At 37.0% G+C, this 21,213-nt stretch overlaps 1 protein-coding gene across 2 annotated transcripts in view; it reads right to left on the bottom strand.

The window, feature by feature from the left end:
- AP3S1 (adaptor related protein complex 3 subunit sigma 1) overlaps window positions 1–21,213 on the bottom strand; it is an 82,422-nt gene that overhangs the window by 37,729 nt on the left and 23,480 nt on the right. For both annotated transcript variants that reach the window (XM_045999357.1, XM_045999358.1), the window contains exons 2-3: window positions 19,441–19,532; window positions 16,020–16,131 (exon numbers count right to left, since the gene is read on the bottom strand). In XM_045999357.1, the coding sequence (XP_045855313.1) occupies window positions 16,020–16,131; window positions 19,441–19,532 (204 nt within the window). The remainder of the gene's footprint in view (window positions 1–16,019; window positions 16,132–19,440; window positions 19,533–21,213) is intronic.

The raw sequence follows: 21,213 nt of genomic DNA, 5'->3' as shown, positions 1-21,213 counted from the left end.
CCTCTGCCTTTGGCTCAGGTCATGATCCCAGGGTTCTGGGATCAAGCCCCGCATTGGGCTCTCTGTTCAGCACGGAGCCTGCTTCCTCCTCTCTCTCTCTGCCTGCCTCTCTGCCTACGTGAGATCTCTGTCTGTCAAATAAATAAAAACAACAACAACAACAAAAAAAACAATGTCTGCCCCTAATATGTTGGCTTGCATTATAATATATACCTATGGAGAAATAAAAATATGCACTAGGTAAAAGAGATGCCACAAAATATCCTTAAACAGTATCATTTATATGGCAGACCCACCCCCCCCTCTTTAGAGTTTCTAGGTAAAAATATAATTTTTTCTGGGTTTGGGGATTTCTATTAAATTTTAAGAGGAAATCTGTAACATTAAATGAAATACATACCAGTTAAATTGATTTTTTAAAAGATTTTATTTATTTATTTACTTGTTAGAGAGAAAGAGAACACAAGCCGGGGGAGCTGTAGGCATAAAGAAAAGCAGGCTCCCCACCAAGCAAGTAGCCTGATACGGGACTCGATCCCAGGACTCTGGGATCATGACCTGAGCTGAACACAGATGCTTAACTGAGCCACCCAGGCATCCCTTAAATTGACATATTTTAAGACAGAAAAAATTATAAGCCCAAAAATAGAAGGCATACACTTAAAAACGCTAGTAATACACCAAGAGATCTAAAAAAAAATTGTTTTTAGTCAGCAGCAAGATGTCCTAGAGAGATGCTAGTTTAGCTCATGCCAAGACTCAAAAAATACCACTAAAAATGTACTAGAAGAGCTAGGAAAGGCAGACTAAACTTAAAATCAGATCAGCTACCTTTGAAGAACAGAGTATGACTGGGTTCCAGACCGAATTTCCACAAAACCTGACCTGGAAACTAACATCTCAATGATAACAGTCTTGGGAAAAACAAAGACATTTACTGTGGATTTACTACCGTAACAGCTACATTACACACATTAAACTTTTTTTTTTTATTTTATTTATCTGACAGAGAGAAATCACAAGCAGGCAGAGAGGCAGGCAGAGAGAGAGGAGGAAGCAGGCTCCCTGTGGAGCAGAGAGCCCGATGCGGGGCTCGATCCCAGGACCCTGAGATCATGACCTGAGCCAAAGGCAGAGGCTTTAACCCACTGAGCCACCCAGGCGCCCCCACACATTAAACTTTTAACTTCAGCATGAAGAAACTAAGAGTTGATGAGACGACAATCTGTCTTCTATTACATGTCAAAATGATTCAGAAAGAGTTCACATCAATGATTATTTTTATGTGATTTATTTCTATTTTTTTTAAAGGTTAATGATGGCGGCACCTGCCTTCAGCTCAGGTCATGATCTCAGGGTCCTGGGATCGAGCCCCGCATTGAGCTCTCTGCTCATCAGAGAGCCTGCTTCCCCCTCTCTCTCTGCCTGCCTCTCTGCCTGCTTGTGATCTCTGTCAAATAAATAAATAAAATCTTAAATAAATAAATATATAAATAAATAAATAGTTAATGATAATACCAGAATCTATTGAGTATATTTTATTATAGCATTGCTACTGTTCCAAGTGCTTTAAATACATTATTTTATTTAATCCTTCATAATAATCTTGTAAGATAGGTACTTTTATTATTAACCACTTGCAGAAGGGTGATGAAAGGCAAAAAGTCAACTAACTACTAACAGAGTGAGGTAGGAGAAAGTCTCTCTGCAGAACCCAAATTCTTATTCACTAGGCATACTGCCTCCAACAAAAGAAAATAGTACTTGATTTTTAATGTAGTAAGAAGTGGTTATTTAGAAACTTGGGAAAATACAGAATAATATAAAGCAAAAATTTTAACTTTCCATACTTCCACCACCCACATGAAAACAGTAATTGTGCAAAGCAGAGACTACTTGTACTACAGGAAATTTAATTATTTTGGAGCCAATCCACTAAACAGACTTAGTATATTTTATATGTTGGATTTAGGTCTAAGGAAGAACCAGGATTTTGAATGTACAAGGCTGCTAAATCAAATACTAATTTTGAAAATGAAAGTAGCCTCCAAATTATTTTTGTGTACAAAAGCTACATGTGAGATTTTTAAAAAACTTGTATTGACACAAATTGTTAAAAATTATACTTCAAATATCTTCTATGTATATGGTACAATTAATATTTTGAGCACTGACTTAAAACAAAGTAAGTACAAAACATATAAAGATTTTCCTTACATAATTTCAGTCAATCAATACAGAGGGTATAATGGAAAAATCACCATTTGGCAAACACCACAATAGTAATTCCTTTAGGCAAGAATCATCGAGAGATGCTAAAATTAATGACCAAAGCTATGACTAGAAAAAAACACACTTACATGGCCTCAAAATTATTCCCCATGAGATACTTTAAAGTAAAAAGAGACCATGGAAGTTTAGAGTACAGAATCCTGGCAGGCACCGTCTTACACAAGGGATCAGAATAAATATCACAAGTAACAAGACAAAATGAGATCCCTGATATGATGCCCTGTGAAGGACATAAAAGCACTTCTGTAGTACACCCAAAGAGAGGAAAGTTCTACAAAATAACCTGCTAGTACTCTTCAAAGGATCACGGTTTGAAGGACATGGAAGGCATGAAAGACAAAGACGAACTATTACAGAGTAAAGGAGTCTCAGGAGACATAAAAACTAAGTGCAATATGTAATCAGAATTAAACCCTAAACAAGAAAAATGACATCAGTGGACCACCGGGAAATTTTGAATAAGATCTGCAGATTAGATAATAATATTCTATCAATGCTGATTTCCTGATTTTAATCATGTGTACTGTGTACTGTTGTTACAGAAGTTAAATTTAGGGAATGTGGGAGAAGGTATGAAATGCAAGAATCCTTTGTATTGTATTTGCTGCTCTTTTGTAAATCTGAAATAATTTCCATATAAGTTTTAAACAATTTTAAGGAAAAAGGAAATCTGAAAAACCAAGCTCAAAGGGCCCCTCTCTTCCTCTATGCCCAATTCCTCCCTAAAAACTTATCATTCCATAATGGGAAATAAGGAATTCACCTTAAATCAAAGAAAAACACCAACATAAGTTGAGTTTTTCTCTCAAACCTGCTTTAGAAGGAGAAACAATAGGGGCACCTAGGTGGCTCAGGTGCATCTGTTTCTTGGTTTCAGCTCAGGTCATGATCTCAGGGTCGTGGGATTGGGATCCACATTGGGCTCCACACTCAGCATGGAGTCTGCTTAAGATTTTCTTTCTCCCTCCGCCCATTCCCTCCAACTCTCACAAGCACGTGCACTGCATGCTCTAAAAATAAATAAATAAAATCTTTAAAAAAAAAAAAAAGGAGAAAAATAAATTTTAAGTTACTTCCCCCTCCAAAATTCTGACTTTAAGTACCTGAGTTCCAAAATATTTCCTTCATTTCACCATTCTGAATTAAATACTATGTCTACTATATTCTAGGCCCTATGCTAACTATATACATTAGCTCTAATTCTTAAGACAATGTTGATAGGTTAGCTATGTGTATTGGCACCTACAGACAAGAGAATTGAGAATGGATAGGAGTAAGTAATATGCTCAAAGTAGCTATTAGATGACAGAGTCAGTATTCAAACCCATGCCATCTGACTCCAAACACCAACTTGGCTCTGTGATGCCTCCGAAGAGGGCAGCTGAGATGTGAACAAACATGTAAATTAGAATAGTATCATCAAATTCAATACCAGGATTTATCAAGAAGTAGCAATGTAATCAAGAGAAAAGTGAATACTATATTTGCAGTTACTGGAAAAAAGACTTCTCAATGAAAATAAAACAGGAAAAGAGTTTCAGGAATAATGAATCACTCTTAAGTGTCTGACTCAAATTGTTTGTAGAAATATTTTTTGGTTTCCCACATATATAAAAGAAGTGAATCTTTTTTTTAAAAAAGTGACTGTTGGGGCACCTGCGTGGCTCAGTGGGTTAAGCCTCTACTTTCAGCTTAGGTCACGATCTCAGGATCCTGGGATCGAGCCCTGTGTCAGGCTCTCTGCTCGGTGGGAAGCCTGCTTCAACCTCTCTCTCTGCCTGCCTCTCTGCCTACTTGTGATCTCTCTCTGTCAAATAAATAAATAAAATCTTTAAAAAAATAAAAGCGACTCTTACTTAAAAAAGAAAGTTTTAATACTCTGGTCACAGTATGGTATAGCAGGTAAAATCTTCCTAAAATGATCCTGAGCATTCACTCTGGAGTGTCTGGAAAATAAGCCAACTGGGCCAGGGCACCTTCTTTCTCCAGCAAGATGAACTGCACCAGAACTCACCCTCCCCTGAGACTAGGGGTTTATTCCCCTTGGTTCCCATAGTGTCCCATGGTTCCCAAGTGCCAGTCTGCTGGTCTTCCCAAATAATTCTTAAAAATAACATCAATGAGGGGTGCCTAGGTGGCTCAGTGGGTTAAAGCCTCTGCCTTCAGCTCAGGTCATGATCTCAGGGTCCTGGGATCAAGCCCCGCATCGGGCTCTCTGCTCCTCAGGGAGCCTGCTTCCTCCTCTCTCTCTGCCTGCCTCTCTGCCTGCTTGTGCTGTCTCTCAAATAAATAAATAAAATTTTTTAAAAAAGGATATTAAAAAAAAATAACATCAATGAGGGACGCCTGGGTGGCTCAGTTGGTTAAGCAGCTGCCTTCGGCTCAGGTCATGATCCCAGCGTCCTGGGATCAAGTCCCACATCTGGCTCCTTGCTCAGCAGGGGACTGCTTCTCCCTCTGCCTCTGCCTGCCACTCTGTCTGCCTGTGCTCACTCTCTCTGACAAATAGATAAATAAAATCTTAAAAAAAAAAAAAAGTAATAACATCAATAAGGGTGCCTGGGTGGTTCAGTCGATTAAGCCTCTGCCTTTGGCTCAGGTCATGATCTCAGGGTCCTGGGATTGAGTCTGGCATTGGGATCTCTGCTTGGAGGATAACCTGCTTCCTCCTCTCTCTCTCTCTGCCTGCCTCTCTGCCTACTTCTGATCTCTCTCTGTCAAATAAATAAATAAAATCCTAAAAAATCATAACATCAATGAAAATTAGAAGTTGGTTCTTTGAAAGAATAAGATCGATAAACCACTGGCCAAACTAACCCAAAACAAAAGAGAGAGGACCCAAATTAATAAAATTATGAAAGGGGAGAGGTCACGACCAACACCAAGGAAATAGAAACAATCATCAGAAATTATGATCAACAGTTATATGCCAATAAGTTAAGCAACCTAGATGAAATGGATACATTCCTGGAAACCTATATACTTCCAAGACTGAAACAGGAAGAAATTGACAACCTAATAGACCAATATCTAGTAACAAGATTGAAGCAGTGATCAAAAGCCTCCCCCACCCCCCAAAAAAACAAGAGCCCTGATGGATTCCCTGGGGAATTCTACCAAACATTCGAAGAAGAAATAATACCTATTCTTCTGAAGCTGTTTCAAAAAATAGAAACAGAAGGAAAACTTCTAGACTCTATGAAGCCAGCACTAACCCTGATCCCCAAACCAGGCAAAGACCACATCAAAAAGAATTTCAGACCAGTATCCCTGATGAATATGGATGCCAAGATTCTCAACAAGATCCTAGCTAATAGGATCCAATGGTACATTAAAAGTATTATCCAGGGCACCTGGGTGGCTCAGTGAGTTAAATCCTCTGCCTTTGGCTCAGGTCATGATCCCAGGGACCTGGGATTGGGTCCCGCATTGGGCTCTCTCCTCAGCAGGGAGCCTGCTTCCCTTCCTCTCTCTAGGCCTGCCTCTCTGCCTACTTGTGATCACTGTCTGTCAAATAAATAAATAAAATCTTTAAGAAAAAAAAAAAGTATTATCCACCATGACCAGGTGAGATTTATCCCTGGGATGCAAGGGTGGTTCAACATACACAAATCAATCAACTTGACAGAACAAATCAATAAGAGAAGAGAGAAGAACCACACAATCCTCTCAATTGATGCAGAAAAAGCATTTGACAAAATATAGCATTCATTCCTGATTAAAACTCTTCAAAGTACAGGGGATATTCCTCAACTTCATAAAATCTATGAAAAACCCACAGCGAGTTATCATTCTCAATGGGGAAAACTGACAGCCTTCCCTTTGAGATCGGGAACATGACAAGGATGTCCACTCTCACCACTGTTGTTCAACATAGTACTAGAAGTCCAAGCAACAACACTCAGACAACAAAAAGAAATAAAAGATATTCAAATTGGCAAAGAAGAAGTCAAACTCTCTCCCTTTGCAGATGACATGATACTTTATATGGAAAACCCAAAAGACTCCACCCCCAAACTACTAGAACTCATACAGCAATTCAGCAATGTGGCAGGATACAAAGTCAATGCACAGAAATCAGTTGCTTTCTTATACACTAACAATGAAAATATAGAAAGGGAAATTAGAGAATCAATTCCATTTACTATAGCACCAAGAACCATAAGATACCTTGGAATAAACCTAACCAAAGAGGTAAAGGATCTGTACTCAAGGAACTACAGAACATTCACGAAAGAAATTGAAAAAGACACAAAAAGATGGAACAGCATTCCATGCTCATGGATCAGAAAAATAAACATTGTTAAAATGTCTATACTGCCCAGAGCAATCTATACTTTCAATGTCATCCTGATAAAAATTCCACTGGCATTTTTCAAAGAGCTGGAACAAATAATCCTAAAATTTGTATGAAACCAGAATTGGTTCCATTGGTGAATTGCTGAGGAAATGTTGAAAAAGAAAAACAAAACTGGGGCATCACGTTGCCTGATTTCAAGCTTTACTACAAAGCTGTGATATCCAAGACAGCATGGTACTGGCACAAAAAAGACATAGACCAGTGGAACAGAGTAGAGAGCCCAGATATGGACCCTCAACTCTATGGTCAAATAATCTTCAACAAAGCAGGAAAAAATATCCAGTGGAAAAAAGTCACTTCAATAAATGGTCCTGGGAAAATTGGACAGGTATGTGTAGAAGAGTGAAACTTGACCATTCTCTTACACCATTCACAAAGATACACTGGAAATGGATAAAAGACCTCAACGTGTGGCAGGAATCCATCAAAATCCTAGAGGAGAACACAGGCAGTAACTTCTTCAACATCGGCCACAGCCACTTCAATACATGTCTCCGAAGGCAAAGGAAAACAAAAACGAAAATGAACTTTTGGGACTTAAACAAGAAAAAAGCTTCTGCACAGCATAGGAAATAGTCAACAAAACAAAGAGGCAACCCTTTGTTTGGGAGGGAATGGGAGAAGATATTCACAAATGATACTACAGACAAAGGGCTGATATCCAAGGCCTATATAAGAACTCCTCAAACTCAACACCCAAAAAAACCAGATAATCAGAACAAAAAATGGGCAGAAGACATGAACAGACACTTCTCCAAAGAAGACATAAAAACGCCTAACGGGCACATGAAAAAAATGTTCATCATCATCAACCATTAGGGAAAATCAAATCAAAACCACATATACCAGTTAGAATGGCCAAAATTAACAAGAAAAGAAAGAACAAGTGTTGGAGAAGATGTGGAGAAAAGGGAACCCTCTTACACTGTTGGTGGGAATGCAAGTTGGTGCAGCCACTTTGGAAAACAGTGGAGATTCCTTAAGAAATTAAAAATAGAGCTACCCTATGACTCTGCAATTGCACTACTGGGTATTTACCCCAAAGATACAGATGTAGTGAAAAGAAGGGCCATACGTACCCCAATGTTCATAGCAGCAATGGCCACAGTCGCCAAACTGTGGAAGGAGCCAAAGTGCCCTTCTAGGATGAATGGATAAAGAAGATGTGGTCCATATATACAATGGAATATTATACCTCCATCAAAAAGGATGACTACCCAACTTTTGTATCAACATGGACAGGACTGGAGGAGATTATGCTGAGTGAAATAAGTCAAGCAGAGAAAGTCAATTATCATATGGTTTCACTTACTTGTGGAGCATAAGGAACAATACAGAGGACACTGGGAGATGAGAAGGAGAAGTGAGTTGGGAGAAAGTGGAGGGGGAGATGAACCATGAGAGACTGTGGACTCTGAGAAACAAACTGAGGATTTTGGAAGGGAGGGGGTGGAGGGTTGCGTGAGCCTGGTGGTAGGTAGGTAGGTAGGTAGGTAGGTACTAAGGAGGGCAAGTATTACATAGAGCACTGGGTCCACACCGAGTGCACAATGAATCTTGGAACACTGAAAAAATAAAATAAAATTATAAGTAAATAAATAAATAAAACCTATATAGCACAAAGTTTAAGCAGTGTACTACTTAACAAGGCACTTTCAAGCCTACCCTTATAACAAAAGAGAACAATGACATATGGTGGAAGGCAGTGAGGCCTCCACCAGCACACCATTCTCTGTCCAGTAGCACCCACCCAGCATCATTTCCTATGCAATAAACGGAAGATCACAGGATCTTTTGCCAGTTAAGAATTCTTGGCTTACAAGGTCTTCCAATTAGGTCAGATTCTTAGCAGATAACTCTATCACCATATAAAATTCATCCCAAGCTATAACACAACATAGAGGATAAAAAGATTAACAAATTCTCATAAAAATGAAAAAGAAAGATAAAAGGACTTCTTTATCCTATTCAATTTGCATACTAATGAAATAATACTTTATATGCCTTCCTTATAAATACAAGCTTTAGTGATAATGTTAGCTAAAAACCACCGATTGACAACTACATGTCAGTCATTTAGCCATGAGCTCTATGTACAGTATTGTTTTTAATGCTTACACCTACTCTATGAACTGGTATTATTACCGCCATTCCCATTTTGCAGGTGAGTAAAATGAGAGACAAAGACATAAAATAACTTGCCCAAAATTACACAGCCAGTACGAAGCAGAGGCTGAATGGCTTTAACCATGACTAGCTTGCTTGATTCACTGATCTTTCTAATAACCCCATGAGGTTTTATACGCAGCATATTAAAATAGGCATACTTTATTCAGGTGAAAAAAAAAGGTCTATTGAGATTAAGTGAGATGCTCAATATCATACTAAATTGGCATTCACCACCATTAAGTAAAATAATTTCATAAAAACCAGTCTAAGGCTCAGGACTGTGGTAACAACAGATGCTATACATGGAGCTCTAGTTTAACTCCATATGGTAAGGCCATGGTCAAACATCTTTTTAAACCTAAAGAGAAGTTCAGCTGTTAGTTCTCCATTTTTTTCCTGACCACAACTGAACAAGACTCCTGCTGATGTAATTGTTACATGTGGTACAGAAAACTGTAACAGAATTTGGAATTATCTAGTGAACTTCTAAGCCTCTCTTTATTATTAGCTTGGCATAATAAATTAATTGAGGACAATATGACCGCTTATAAATAACTCAAACAACCAACGTTAATATTTAATGAACTTCTCATTCTCACTCTGTAAATATTTTAACACTTCCAATGAAGACATGCTACAACAGAAAGACTAAAAAAAGCCAGCCTCCAGCTCTGAAAATGCACTTACATGGTTGTTGATACCACACTAAAATAGTACATATCAGAAACAAAAAACGATCGCCTTTTTTCCAACTTACTTACAAAGAAATAAAAAAAGAAACAAAAGAAAACAGAAGCTGATTACTCACTTTGGTGACAGAGGGGTACAAATTCCACATGGAATTTACTAATGATGCCTTCTCTCAGATGTCACACAAGAGATAAAGTCAAATCTGGGACAACATATGCATACCTTAGAAACACAAAACCTTTGCATATAAACACATAAACACATAAAAACATGTTTCCAATGAACATTTGAATGGTACCATTTCAACATTAAAAAAAAGCAAAACTTCACATGTGTTTATTATTTATATATTGATGTTTAAGTTTTCTTGATCCATTCTTGGAAGAAATGCAAGACCAAGAGGTTTTGATCTAAACTCTCTTGCTTTATAATTTTCCATTTCTACTTTTTACATTATGCTTGTCTTCCTCAAAGCTAAAAAGATGGACAAAGCAAGAAAATCAATTCTAAATTAGCTCTGATTAGCTATTTCATGAAACCAAAGCAGAAACAGTGAGCTAGTCCCTTCCATCTTTGTTCATTTGACCAATATTTTTAGAGTGACTGACTCAGGCATGCTCAGCACTCCCTTGTAAGGATTTAATGATCCATGGTGATCACAGGGAAAAGAGCACTACAGAACTTCCAACATGTTTATGGTAGTGGTAGAATTAGTCCCTGTAAGGTAAATCACAGAACTTTTTAAAAAGACATCACCTATCAATATATGATAACTCAATTGCATCCTGTTATAAAAACAGTTCTAGCCTACATCAGTAACGGAAGATGACACAATTCTCCCGAAATCCTCTTTTCTGTGTCTTACCTAATATCAAGACTAATGATCAACATTTGAACAGCAACGGCTAAAATATTTTACAAAACACAAGAACTATTTTCGACTTTCCACAAACACATGATAAAATTTACTTCAGATACAATGTAGGATATTTGTTCTCTGACAACTACCCACGTAATTCTCTTCTGAGATATAACAATTACGCTACCGTAACAATTAAGATGACCCACAGCATCAAAAAATAATCAATGACGATGGCTTAAATCCCAGGGTACAAGCATAAAATACTGCCAATTCGTCTCTAGGAAAATCCACATTTGTTTTAGTCTTTCTTCAATGAAATCTTTCTCTTCAATACAGAGGGCATTTTAAACAGATTGTTTTTTTTTCCTCCTGTAACATTAGCAGCTAGCTCAGAAAAATAGTGTTTTGGAATGTAGTGTTAATGCCCACCACTCCCTTCAGCTGTGGATAACCGAGAGAGAAACTGAAAGCAGTTTCATATGAAAAATCATTTTCTAAAAAACACATAGCTTCTATGAAATAACAGTGCCGTGAATTAACTACTACTTTATGGGATAAACCAAGAAGTGTGTTAATGAACAAAGATAAGTGGATACAATATAGGGTTCTGATAAACCCTGTCACTAATCCATACTTAAAGGTTTGCTTTTCTTTCTTCACTAGAAAAGCCTTTGGGAAAATAAAACACAACTTAGCAGTGGTTCTCAAGGAGGCCCCAGGAAGAGAGTATCTATCCATGGGATCATGAGGCATATTCATCTCAAACTCAAAATTTTTCTTTTCTTTTTTTTTTTTTTTTTAGATTTTATTTATTTATCTGACAGACAGAGATCACAGGCAGAGAGAGAGGAAGGGAAGCAGGCTGCCCGCTGAGCAGAGAGCCCGATGTGGGGCTCGATCCCAGAACCCTGGGATCACGACCTGAGCTGAAGGCAGAGGCTTTAACCCACTGAGCCACCCAGGCGCCCCTCAAACTCAAAATTTCTTTGATGTCTGCCCTTACAGGTTTAAACAGTATAAAAATTTCTCTTCTACCACATAATACACACATTTACCTTTTTACATATATGTATATACATACATACACACACACACACACATATACACATTCATACATATTTATCTTAATGGTATTACTTTCTCACCACCAATTAAACAATGGAAAACAGCAAGAATATCTGCTACTATTACTTTGTGGTTTCTTCTTTTTTTTTAATTTTAAAAAATTTATTCATGGAGTTCATGTATGTAGATATCTAGTCATGTGACTCTGTTTTAGGAAAGTTTTAATAATTAAGGACTCAGAAGTACCTGAATAAAGATCCAGCTTTTTGTAAAGAATTTCTCCCTTTTTATTTTTTTATTTATTTTTATTTTTTAAATTTAAATTCAATCAATTAACGTAGACTGTATCATTGGTTTCAGAGGTAGAGGTCAGTGATTCTTCGGTCTTATATAACACCCATTGCTCATTACATCGTGTGCCCTCCTTAATGGGTATCACCCAGTGACCCTATCCCCCCACCTTCCTCCCCTCCAGAAACACTCAGTTTGTTTCCTATGATTAAGAGTCTCTTATGGTTTGTCTCCCTCTCTGGTTTTGTCTTGTTTCATTTTTCCCTTCCTTCCCCTATGATCCTCTGTCTTGTTTCTTAAATTCCACGTATCAGTGAGATCATATGATAATTGTCCTTCTCTGACTGACTTATTTCACTTAGCCTAATACTCTCTAGTTCCATCCACATCGTTGCAAATGGCCAGATTTCATTTTTGATGACTGAGTAAAATTTGTGTGTGTGTGTGTGTATACCACATCTTCTTTATCTAGTCACACTTTATGGTTTCATGTAGCTCAGGTACCTACCTCTTTCTCAAAACCTAGGTTAAGAATTATAGATTAAGAGTATTCTGGCATATTAATAGCTCCATTTATCACGTCCTTTTTTTCCATTTAATTTTTTTCATTGTCATTTTTTTTCATTTCTAGCCACTTTTACTATTTCTATGCTTTGGTACTCAGAATTACTACCAAAGTTTGTGCTTTGGATAATTCTTCATTTACTCCATCACACTAGCTACATCTCAAAGCATCTCAAACAAAACATTTCCTTTTTATGTGCAGCTTTCTCCAATATGCTACAATGTCCCTACACCATGTGCCTGTTTTTGCCCTGTGTGGGGTCAAGAAAAAGAAAAAAAACAAGTGCATAGCATTCCCTCATGATAATCTTAACCCAATATAATCACTTGTAGCAGTTACATTTGCTTCTTGTATCAGAATTAAATGTGTTAGTTTCTTATGGAAATACCACAAACAGAAAGCACAGAAATCTCAACTGTATACAGAGCTTCCAGATTTTCACCAATGTAACTAGTGCTCAGATAAAAACACAAAACAAAATATTACTAGCATGTAGCAACTGTATTTTATTTTTCTAACTGAATCTCCTGCTTCTACTCAGTCTTTGGGTTTTGTTGTCAGTTGTTTACACAGAATGCTAAATATTAGGCACTAAATACATTCATTCAACAACTGTATGTTGAGGACCTACTACATGCCAGTTGCCATTCTATGCCCTGGGAATAAACCAGTGAACAAAATTTAAAAAACCTGGCCCTCACTGAGCTTACATTCTTGTTAAGGGAAAATGACAATGAATAAGACAAATTAAGTCAAATATATAGTATGTTAGATGGTGATATGTACTAAGGAAAAGTACTAAAAAGCAAGAGAGGAGTTAGAAATGTGAGAGAAGGAATTTTTTTACTTACTAAAGTACTAAAAAAGCAAGAGAGGACTTAGAAAATGTGAAAGGGGGGAAATTTTTAGAAAGGACCAAAGAAAACCATATTGAAAGGTGACATCTGGGTCAAAACCTGAAAGAATGATGGAGCTAGAGAATGATGGCAATACAAAAGCGAAGAACGATCTAGATACAAAGAACAACAAATACAAAGGCTCTGAGGGAGAAGAATGCCTGGTGTATCTGAGAAACAGCAAGCAGGCCACTGGGGCTGGAGCAAAAGGGCAAGGAGTAGAAGATGAAGTGAAATAAGTGGTAGGGTAGCAGGAAGGGGACTCAGAGCTTGTGGGGCCTCCTGGGTCATGTGTAAGGAAGTTGGCTTTTCCTTTGAGTGAGAGGGGAAGCCACTGATGAATTCAGAATGTGAGCTATGACCTATTTCAACAGTATCACTGGCTGTTTTACTAGACAGAGATGAGAGGGAAAACGGTAGTGGAAGCAGGGAGAACAGTCAGGAAACTGCTGTAATAACAGTCCAGGGGAAAGCTGGTGGTGGCTTGGACTAACATGGTTATGGCCATGCAGGGAGTAGCATGCGGTCAGATCCTGTGTCTCCTCTAGGCTGCTGAAGAAGAGATAAGAGAGACCACGACACTGAAATTAAGCAACTGAAGAGGTCCATGAAAACCTGGCAAGCACGGCATCCTAGAAGCCAGGGGAAAAAAGTATTTTCATGAAGAGATGAATAAAAAATCTTAATCAAAAAAAGGACTGATGAGAATCTTTGGATTCAGCAACAACAGAGCAGAAAACCTGAATCGAGTGTGTTTAAGAGCAAAGGGGAGAAGAAATATTTGAGACAAGTGTGCACAGACAACTTTTTTAAGGCATTTTAACATAAAGGATGGGAAAGAAATAAGCCAGAGGCTGGAGAGAGAAGTAAGGGCAGGACTTCTTCTTTCAATGGGAGAACATAGACCAGCTAGAGGAATGACCAGAAAAGGAGAGGAAAAAGGATACAGAAGAAAGAGGGAGAAGTGTCAGAGCCACGAGGAAAAGACTAGCATGTTCTCTTCTGCTGGCTTCTATTCTCTCATCGAAGAAGGAAGCAAGATGCTAGAAGCACCAGAGGTTTGAGAAAGGAGAACATATCTCAGCTGTTGTCTAGGAGTCTGGGACGAAGATGGACCAGGGAAACAAGATTACCAGGTAGCACTAAGGACTCATTGAGTTTAGAGATCATAAATACAAGGTGAGACCTATAGTATGGTTACTTTTTTTTTCTTTAACTACATTTAGAAGTATGGGTACAAGGAAAGTGCTGAATATATACAAGACTATGATTACCATGACTGATGGTGGGATTCAGACTGGGTAAGGAAAGTAAGACATCAGGAGGACAAGAGACAGTGAAAAAAATGCTTTATTTAGAAGACTGAAGGTCCCAATAGGCCCAGGAAATTAGCGGAGTAATAGAAATTGTGATACGAAAAGATAAGAGGCGGTGGACAGAAAGGAAACTGCAATTTAGACTATGGAGAGATGGCACTTTGGATAAAAACAAGGTCTGGAAATGAGTAGCAAGGTGGGGCAGAGGGCAAAAATTCAATGAAGAGGAATTCCGGGTCTGAAGACCCCAAAGTACTGGAAGAATTATCCCCAGGAAAATGGAATGGTGAAATCACCATGAATTAGAACCCAAGTAGTACTGGAGTGAATGCCAGTGAACTAAAACCACAATCTGATAGGAGACAATTCCTCATCACTCTGACATTTCTGCACATAAGTGAGCACAGGTACAATGACTGCCATCACTGCAGACTTTCTCTGCAAGCGAGCTTATATAAATAAGCAAACAGCCCTGAAAAATAGAGAGTATCTCTCTTCAAAGCAAATGGCAGGTTTATCTACACCCGTGGAAGATACACTCTTCCTCCAGGACATGAGCAGACATGATTTGTGTCCAATATAAAAGATTCTAGTTCCTCTCCTATAACTCAATTCACTGTGGGTACAGGTATCACCTGGCCCTCTTCAAGTCACACCCTTTGGTGACTGTGGAAATTGGGACCCGGGGAACCAGTGTAGTAAGCAAATGCTGTTACCGTGTCTGCTGCTTGTGCTATTCAGAATAAGTCCTTTGATTCCGACCCAGAAGTCTCCTGTCTTCTGCCAGCATCCATGACACAGTGGTAGTTAATGTGCAAGTAACTTGCAAGGAAGGTAAATCTCAGACCTTTGAAAGTTTTTGATAAAATCCCCAATGAATATGAGGTGGGGATGAGAGATTACTGAAACAGGGTGGGTAGAAGGTGTATAAGTTTAAACACAAGAAATAAAGTTTGGAGGCATTTTTGAAGAGAGAATGGTCTGGAAAAAGCAACGCGAAGCAAAGAAAACACCTCATGGCTCAGCACTACAAAGAAAGCAAGATAACCGCTACTACTTGAGACAGTTAGAGGTAGTGTCAGTAGGGAAGCCCAATTCAATTTAAAGCAAAAAAGTGAAGGCAATATTAATAAAGAGGCTGAAGATAAAGAGGAATTTGATTATGACTAACCCTAAGTTCCAGGGACATAATGGTAGATTTTCAGGAGGCAGGGAGGGGTGGGTTTGGGGATCAGATCTGGATACACATGGTAAGAGATCCATGAATCTGAAACTTCTTGCATGACTTACATGAAAAAGAAGAAAGGGCATGATGAAACTTGCTGTGATTAGTCTTAATCAGATTAAAATTGCCAGTGTGTTTCAGCATCCCTAGACCTTGTTTTACTCATCCAATCTCTACTACGGAACAAATTCTTTCTTACCAAACAGAACATCATTTTAGAAAATTAAGAACATACAAGTTTTAAAATATATAAACGCCACAACTGTTATTAAGAGAGTGTTAACTTACTTGAATTAGATCTAAAATGCCAAGTTCACTTTCTGAAGAATCCACACAGAAGACAAAATATAATGTTGCATAATGTCTATAAATCAGTTTGTTATCAGATCCTCCAATTAACCTAAACGACAAAACAAAAATTGGAACGTTATAGGAATAAAATGAAACACATTTTCATTAGCTAAAACAAACTGGCCATTTGTTTAAACCTTTTATAAGATGCTTGGTCATAGCATGTAAAGCTGTAGCATTCGAGTGAACATAGAGACTTAGTGAATTAACATGGCTGTTTTCTTCAGAGATAACAAGAAGCTGGTGCTTAATATTAGTTCATCCGTTCATTAAGCTATCCACTGAGTACCTACCATTTGCCAGCTACTGATAGTGGATAAAGGAACAGTAAACAAATAAATAAGGAAAAACGGTCAGAGTAGAAGGCACTACATGGAGATTCCAAACAGGATGACTCTGTACTGATGGATCTGCCACCGAAGATGAAATCTTAGGAGTGACATTTAGGCTGAGAGCTAATGATAAGGAGTTAGCCATGAAAAAATTTAGAGAAGAGCATTTCAGGCAAAGGTGATAGCTAATAAAAAGGCCAGGTCATCAAGAACAAAATATGTATGTTCAAGGAAGAGAAAGAGGGTGCATGGACAAGAAAAGATTAGTAAACAAACAGAAGTAGGCAGGAACCAGGTCACAGGGCATTTTAAAATGCTTATTAGATTTAACTCTGTAAGTCACAGTAAGTTATACAGCTTACAGCTGACTACTAACTGGGGAGAAAAAAATAACAACATTACTTAAGTTTTAGAGAAATTTACCTTCAAAATCTCCTCCAAAAATACATTTATTTTGAAATATAAATGCAAAAACTTAGGTAAGAAATACTCAATTCTTTCATCAAACATTTTTATTTACATTGACTGGAATGTCAGCATTTTAAAAAAAGTAATTTAGGACTCATTCCAAACACCTTATGTTTTTCTAGTTTAGCTATTTCATAGTTACATTTACAGTAATTAGATTACCTTTTCAAAAGACCTTTAAACCTAATATAAAATAAAGTCAAGGCCAAATGTAATCAAAGCTAAGGGAGACTCAAACAAGACTCAGGAAAATAGCATCTATTTCTTAACCCTGTAAAACTAACACTGAATTCACAAGGCCAGAGAAACAACTTCTGTAAGTACCCACTTCTTTCATGGCTTCTTATAGCAAAGGTGGAAATGATTTTTGACATGAATTAAGAACGACGACTATGCTAAACATATTTCTAGAAAAGATATTCGATTAAAAATATGTATGTGCAATTTAAAGAATCTCTGAGATGATTTTTATAGACTATGATGGCAATTGTTCCTGAGAAGACACAAAAAAGAACGCTCACAGCAGGATTCAGTTCATCCTGAATCAGCAATTTAGTGATTATCTTGAACTTTTGTTCAGCTCTACCATAAAAGAAGAGCAAACTATTGAGAACTGCAAGTTTCAAAATGACAATCCATGCCATTAAAAGAAAGCAAAGACTTAATACGTGGCACGAAAAGTATGTACTTTGCCTTTTAAAATGTAATTTTATCTTCAAAGTAGAGTGCAACACTGATAAATACTGATTCAAATTCTTGTACAGAAGGCAACATACCATATAAAACCACAGAATTATAAAACCCCCCTTACTTTAAATATCTCATATTACAGGGGGGAAAACTGAGGTACAAGAAGTGACCTGACCAAGAAAACCAGCTTTGTTAGTCACAAAACTAGGCCTGAATCAGCTGTGTAGCCTCATCTCTGATGCAATGTTTGCCTTCTACTTTTTGTAAGCCTGGAAAAGAATGATCACAGACTTGGGCCCTGATTTCTAGTTCGCACAGTGCCCTGCCTGGGAAGAGCCAGGTTCTTGCATGATCATCACCTTCGGTGCCCTGTGCTGGGTGACAAGTCCCTGCGAGAGAATAAAATGCTGAGATGAAGAAAAGTGGTAATGGCAGGGACCACTCAACTCCTGCAGAAGTGTGGCACACATAAAGCACAATTAAAATATGAAAAACACAAAGCAGGTACACCTGTCTCAACTATTAAACTGGAAGTCTGTAGGCAATAGCAAAATTTATAAATTTTAAGTGTGTACGTGTAGACTGAACCGCAGCATGATCTAACCCTTTAAGAAATGCAAGTAAACTTCCTATGTGATAAACAGTGATGTATGGTCAAGTAAGAATGGATTTTCTATTATCCAACCGACTTTTCAAAATATGTATCATACACATTAAAATACAGAAAAGTATAGGTCTCTCTGCCTAATATATAATTCTTCATAATGGGGCTCAGCTAAAGTTTAGTTCTTGACTTGTCAATGAAGAAATATCTTATTAAGAAATTGATTATATTAACATGAGCAGGAACATTTATAAAACTGCTTTCATGGAACCCACTAATTTAAAAGTATTTATTTATAACAGTTGGCAAGCTAATTATAACTAATTTTTATTTATTCATTTTAAAAATAGTAAACTCTTTAGCTGAATTCTACCTATATACAGATATACCTATATATAGATACATATACATGCACACAGATATTTATTTGAAAAGCAGATTTCAGTCTGCTTATAACAAAAGAATTCATAAGTTGTTATGAACAGGTCTATTAACCCCAAGGAATACCCTCTTGTCATTAAAAAGAATGACATATAAAAATAAATAAATTAAAAAAAAAAAAAAGGATGACATAGCTCTAAATGTGTTTAAATGCAAAACTTCTAAAAATATTAAGTGAAAATGAGCAACTTACAAACCAGCATACCTAGTGTGATTCTATAAGTAAATTTTTTTTTTTTAAAGATTTTTTTTATTTATTAATTTTGACAGAGAGAGATCACAAGTAGGCAGAGAGGCAGGCAGAGAGAGTGAGAGGGAAGCAGGCTCCCTTCAGTGCAGAGAACCCGACGTGGGACTCGATCCCAGGACCCTGAGATCATGACCTGAGCCGAAGGCAGCGGCTTAAACCACTGAGCCACCCAGGCGCCCCTATAAGTAAATTTTTTTAAGGTTATATCTTTATATGTTAGTCGATGAAAAATTAATTTTCTAGAAGGATACACAAGAAAGTGAGAAAGATTAAAGTTAGGAAAGGGAGACTTAGTTTATAATTAATTTTACACGTCTCTGTAATGTTTGAATTTCTGCCACATGAATATAGTACATTTACATAAAATGCTTCTGTAACATTTTTAAGGGAAAAAAAAGACTACATATCTTTAAAAAATTCTTTAAGTTAGATTTATAGCTAACATAGGTGATAATTAATCTCCTCATCCAATTAATCAAAATTAGGAAATTTTTACCGTAACCAATAATTAAACAGTATATATTTTAATCATATAGTCAAAGATTAGAAATGTCCATGAAATGCTTTACTTACAATCCTCCTTCTAGGAAATTACAAACATTTTCATCTCTCTTAGATACCAAATGGAATGTCTCCCTGATGATTTGCTGTTGTGTATCTTCACTCTGAGAAAGAATAATTTATATATGTTAGGATTAAATTTCTAGGTTTAACAGCGTTTTAAGAATTTTAAAAGTAAAAGGCAGTATTATCTGTCAGGGAAATTAATCTATGAGGGAGGTCCTTGGAGAGCTAACATACCACATCTCACAGAACAAACCCATCACTTTTCAATGTAAAAACAAAAAGCAAAAACAAAACAAAACCAACATTTTACAGTTTGCTACTACAATAAAACTAACACTTCTCAATTTCAAAATCCAGGAAGAAAAATATTAGACAGATGAATTAAAGACTACTAGTAAAAGGACACTAGATAGTAACAACTCAAAGGCGACTGTTTTATAAATGAGTAACCTGAAACAGAGAGGTAAAGTTATAAATAATTCATGTAGCTAATCTATATTTTATTAGAAAGAAAATATAGAAGTTTAGAGCTTCCAATTAAGTTTAAATGCAAACTGAGATAAGTCCATCCATATTAGTCATATAAGAATAGCCTAAAATCAAAAGTTTGCTCAGTAAGTATTAAATTCCCCAAGCAATTCACATGCTAGTAAAAAAGAGTCAGCTTCTCAAACACTTCAATAGAAAACTGGGCAAAATCACAAATAGGAATTTCACAGGAAAGGAAATATGATGGTCCATAAACAAATGAAAAGACATGGAAGGCCTGGGGTGGCTCAGTTAGTTAAGCCTCTGACTCGGTTTTGGCTCAGGTTATGATCTCAGGGTCATGAGATGGAGCCCCACTTCAGGGTCCATGCTGAGCCTGGAGCCTGTTTAAGATTCTCTCACTTCTTCTCCTGCTGTCCCTCCCCCACTTAAAAAAAAAAAAAAAAAAAGATGTTAGATGAAAAAAAAAAAAAGATGGCAATGAAGTGAAATACAAATTAAAGTCACAATGAAATAACTCCACATGCATCGCATTAGCAAAGTGTAAAAGTCTTACAATACCACATGTAGACAAAGATGCGGAGCCAAACTCATCCCACCAAGTGGGAGCGCAAATGGTGTCATCACTTGAGAAAACATCTAAATATCTTCCAAAGTCCCAATACCAAATACCATCAAACTGAGGGTTAGGGTTTCAACATATGAATTTGGGGGGGTGGGGACAGGAAGACACCTCAGTAGGAAGACACCTCAGTCTATAGCAGGGGGAAAAAAGCAAGTCAACAAAATGACATGTAATCATTCAACAATATAAGTTTCAAAAATATGTAAAAGTAATAAATAAAATCTTTTTAAAAATATGTAAAAGTAAGTAGTATTTGATACACATATATGTAACGAAAATAAAACTGTGAAGAATATCAAGGGAATGATTAGCAAATTTCAAAGTACTGATTTCATAACTATATTCTCTAAGCACATTGCAATTAGGTAAAAGAATCAATAATTAAAAGGACAGGTTTTTTAAAATTTCAAACAGGCATTCAAAGTGTTAAGTAAAACTATCTGTATTCACAGATGGCATCTATGACAGATTGATCATACATCCAAAAAAGTCTAAAGAATCCAGAAAAAAACTGTTAAAGCTAATAAATCTACCAAAGTTCAAGATACAAAATCAACACTCAAAAATCTGCTGTATTTCTATACACTACCAATGAACAATCCAAAGGGAGACCTAGTCACATATGTTGCAGAGATTTAATAATAAGTCAATATGATGAACATAAT

The sequence above is a fragment of the Meles meles genome, chromosome 3, assembly GCF_922984935.1.
Source record: "Meles meles chromosome 3, mMelMel3.1 paternal haplotype, whole genome shotgun sequence".
In the NCBI taxonomy this organism is placed as follows: Eukaryota; Metazoa; Chordata; class Mammalia; order Carnivora; family Mustelidae; genus Meles; species Meles meles.
The sequence above is the reverse complement of the archived record's forward strand: the minus strand, read 5'-3'. Positions and strand labels throughout refer to the sequence as shown.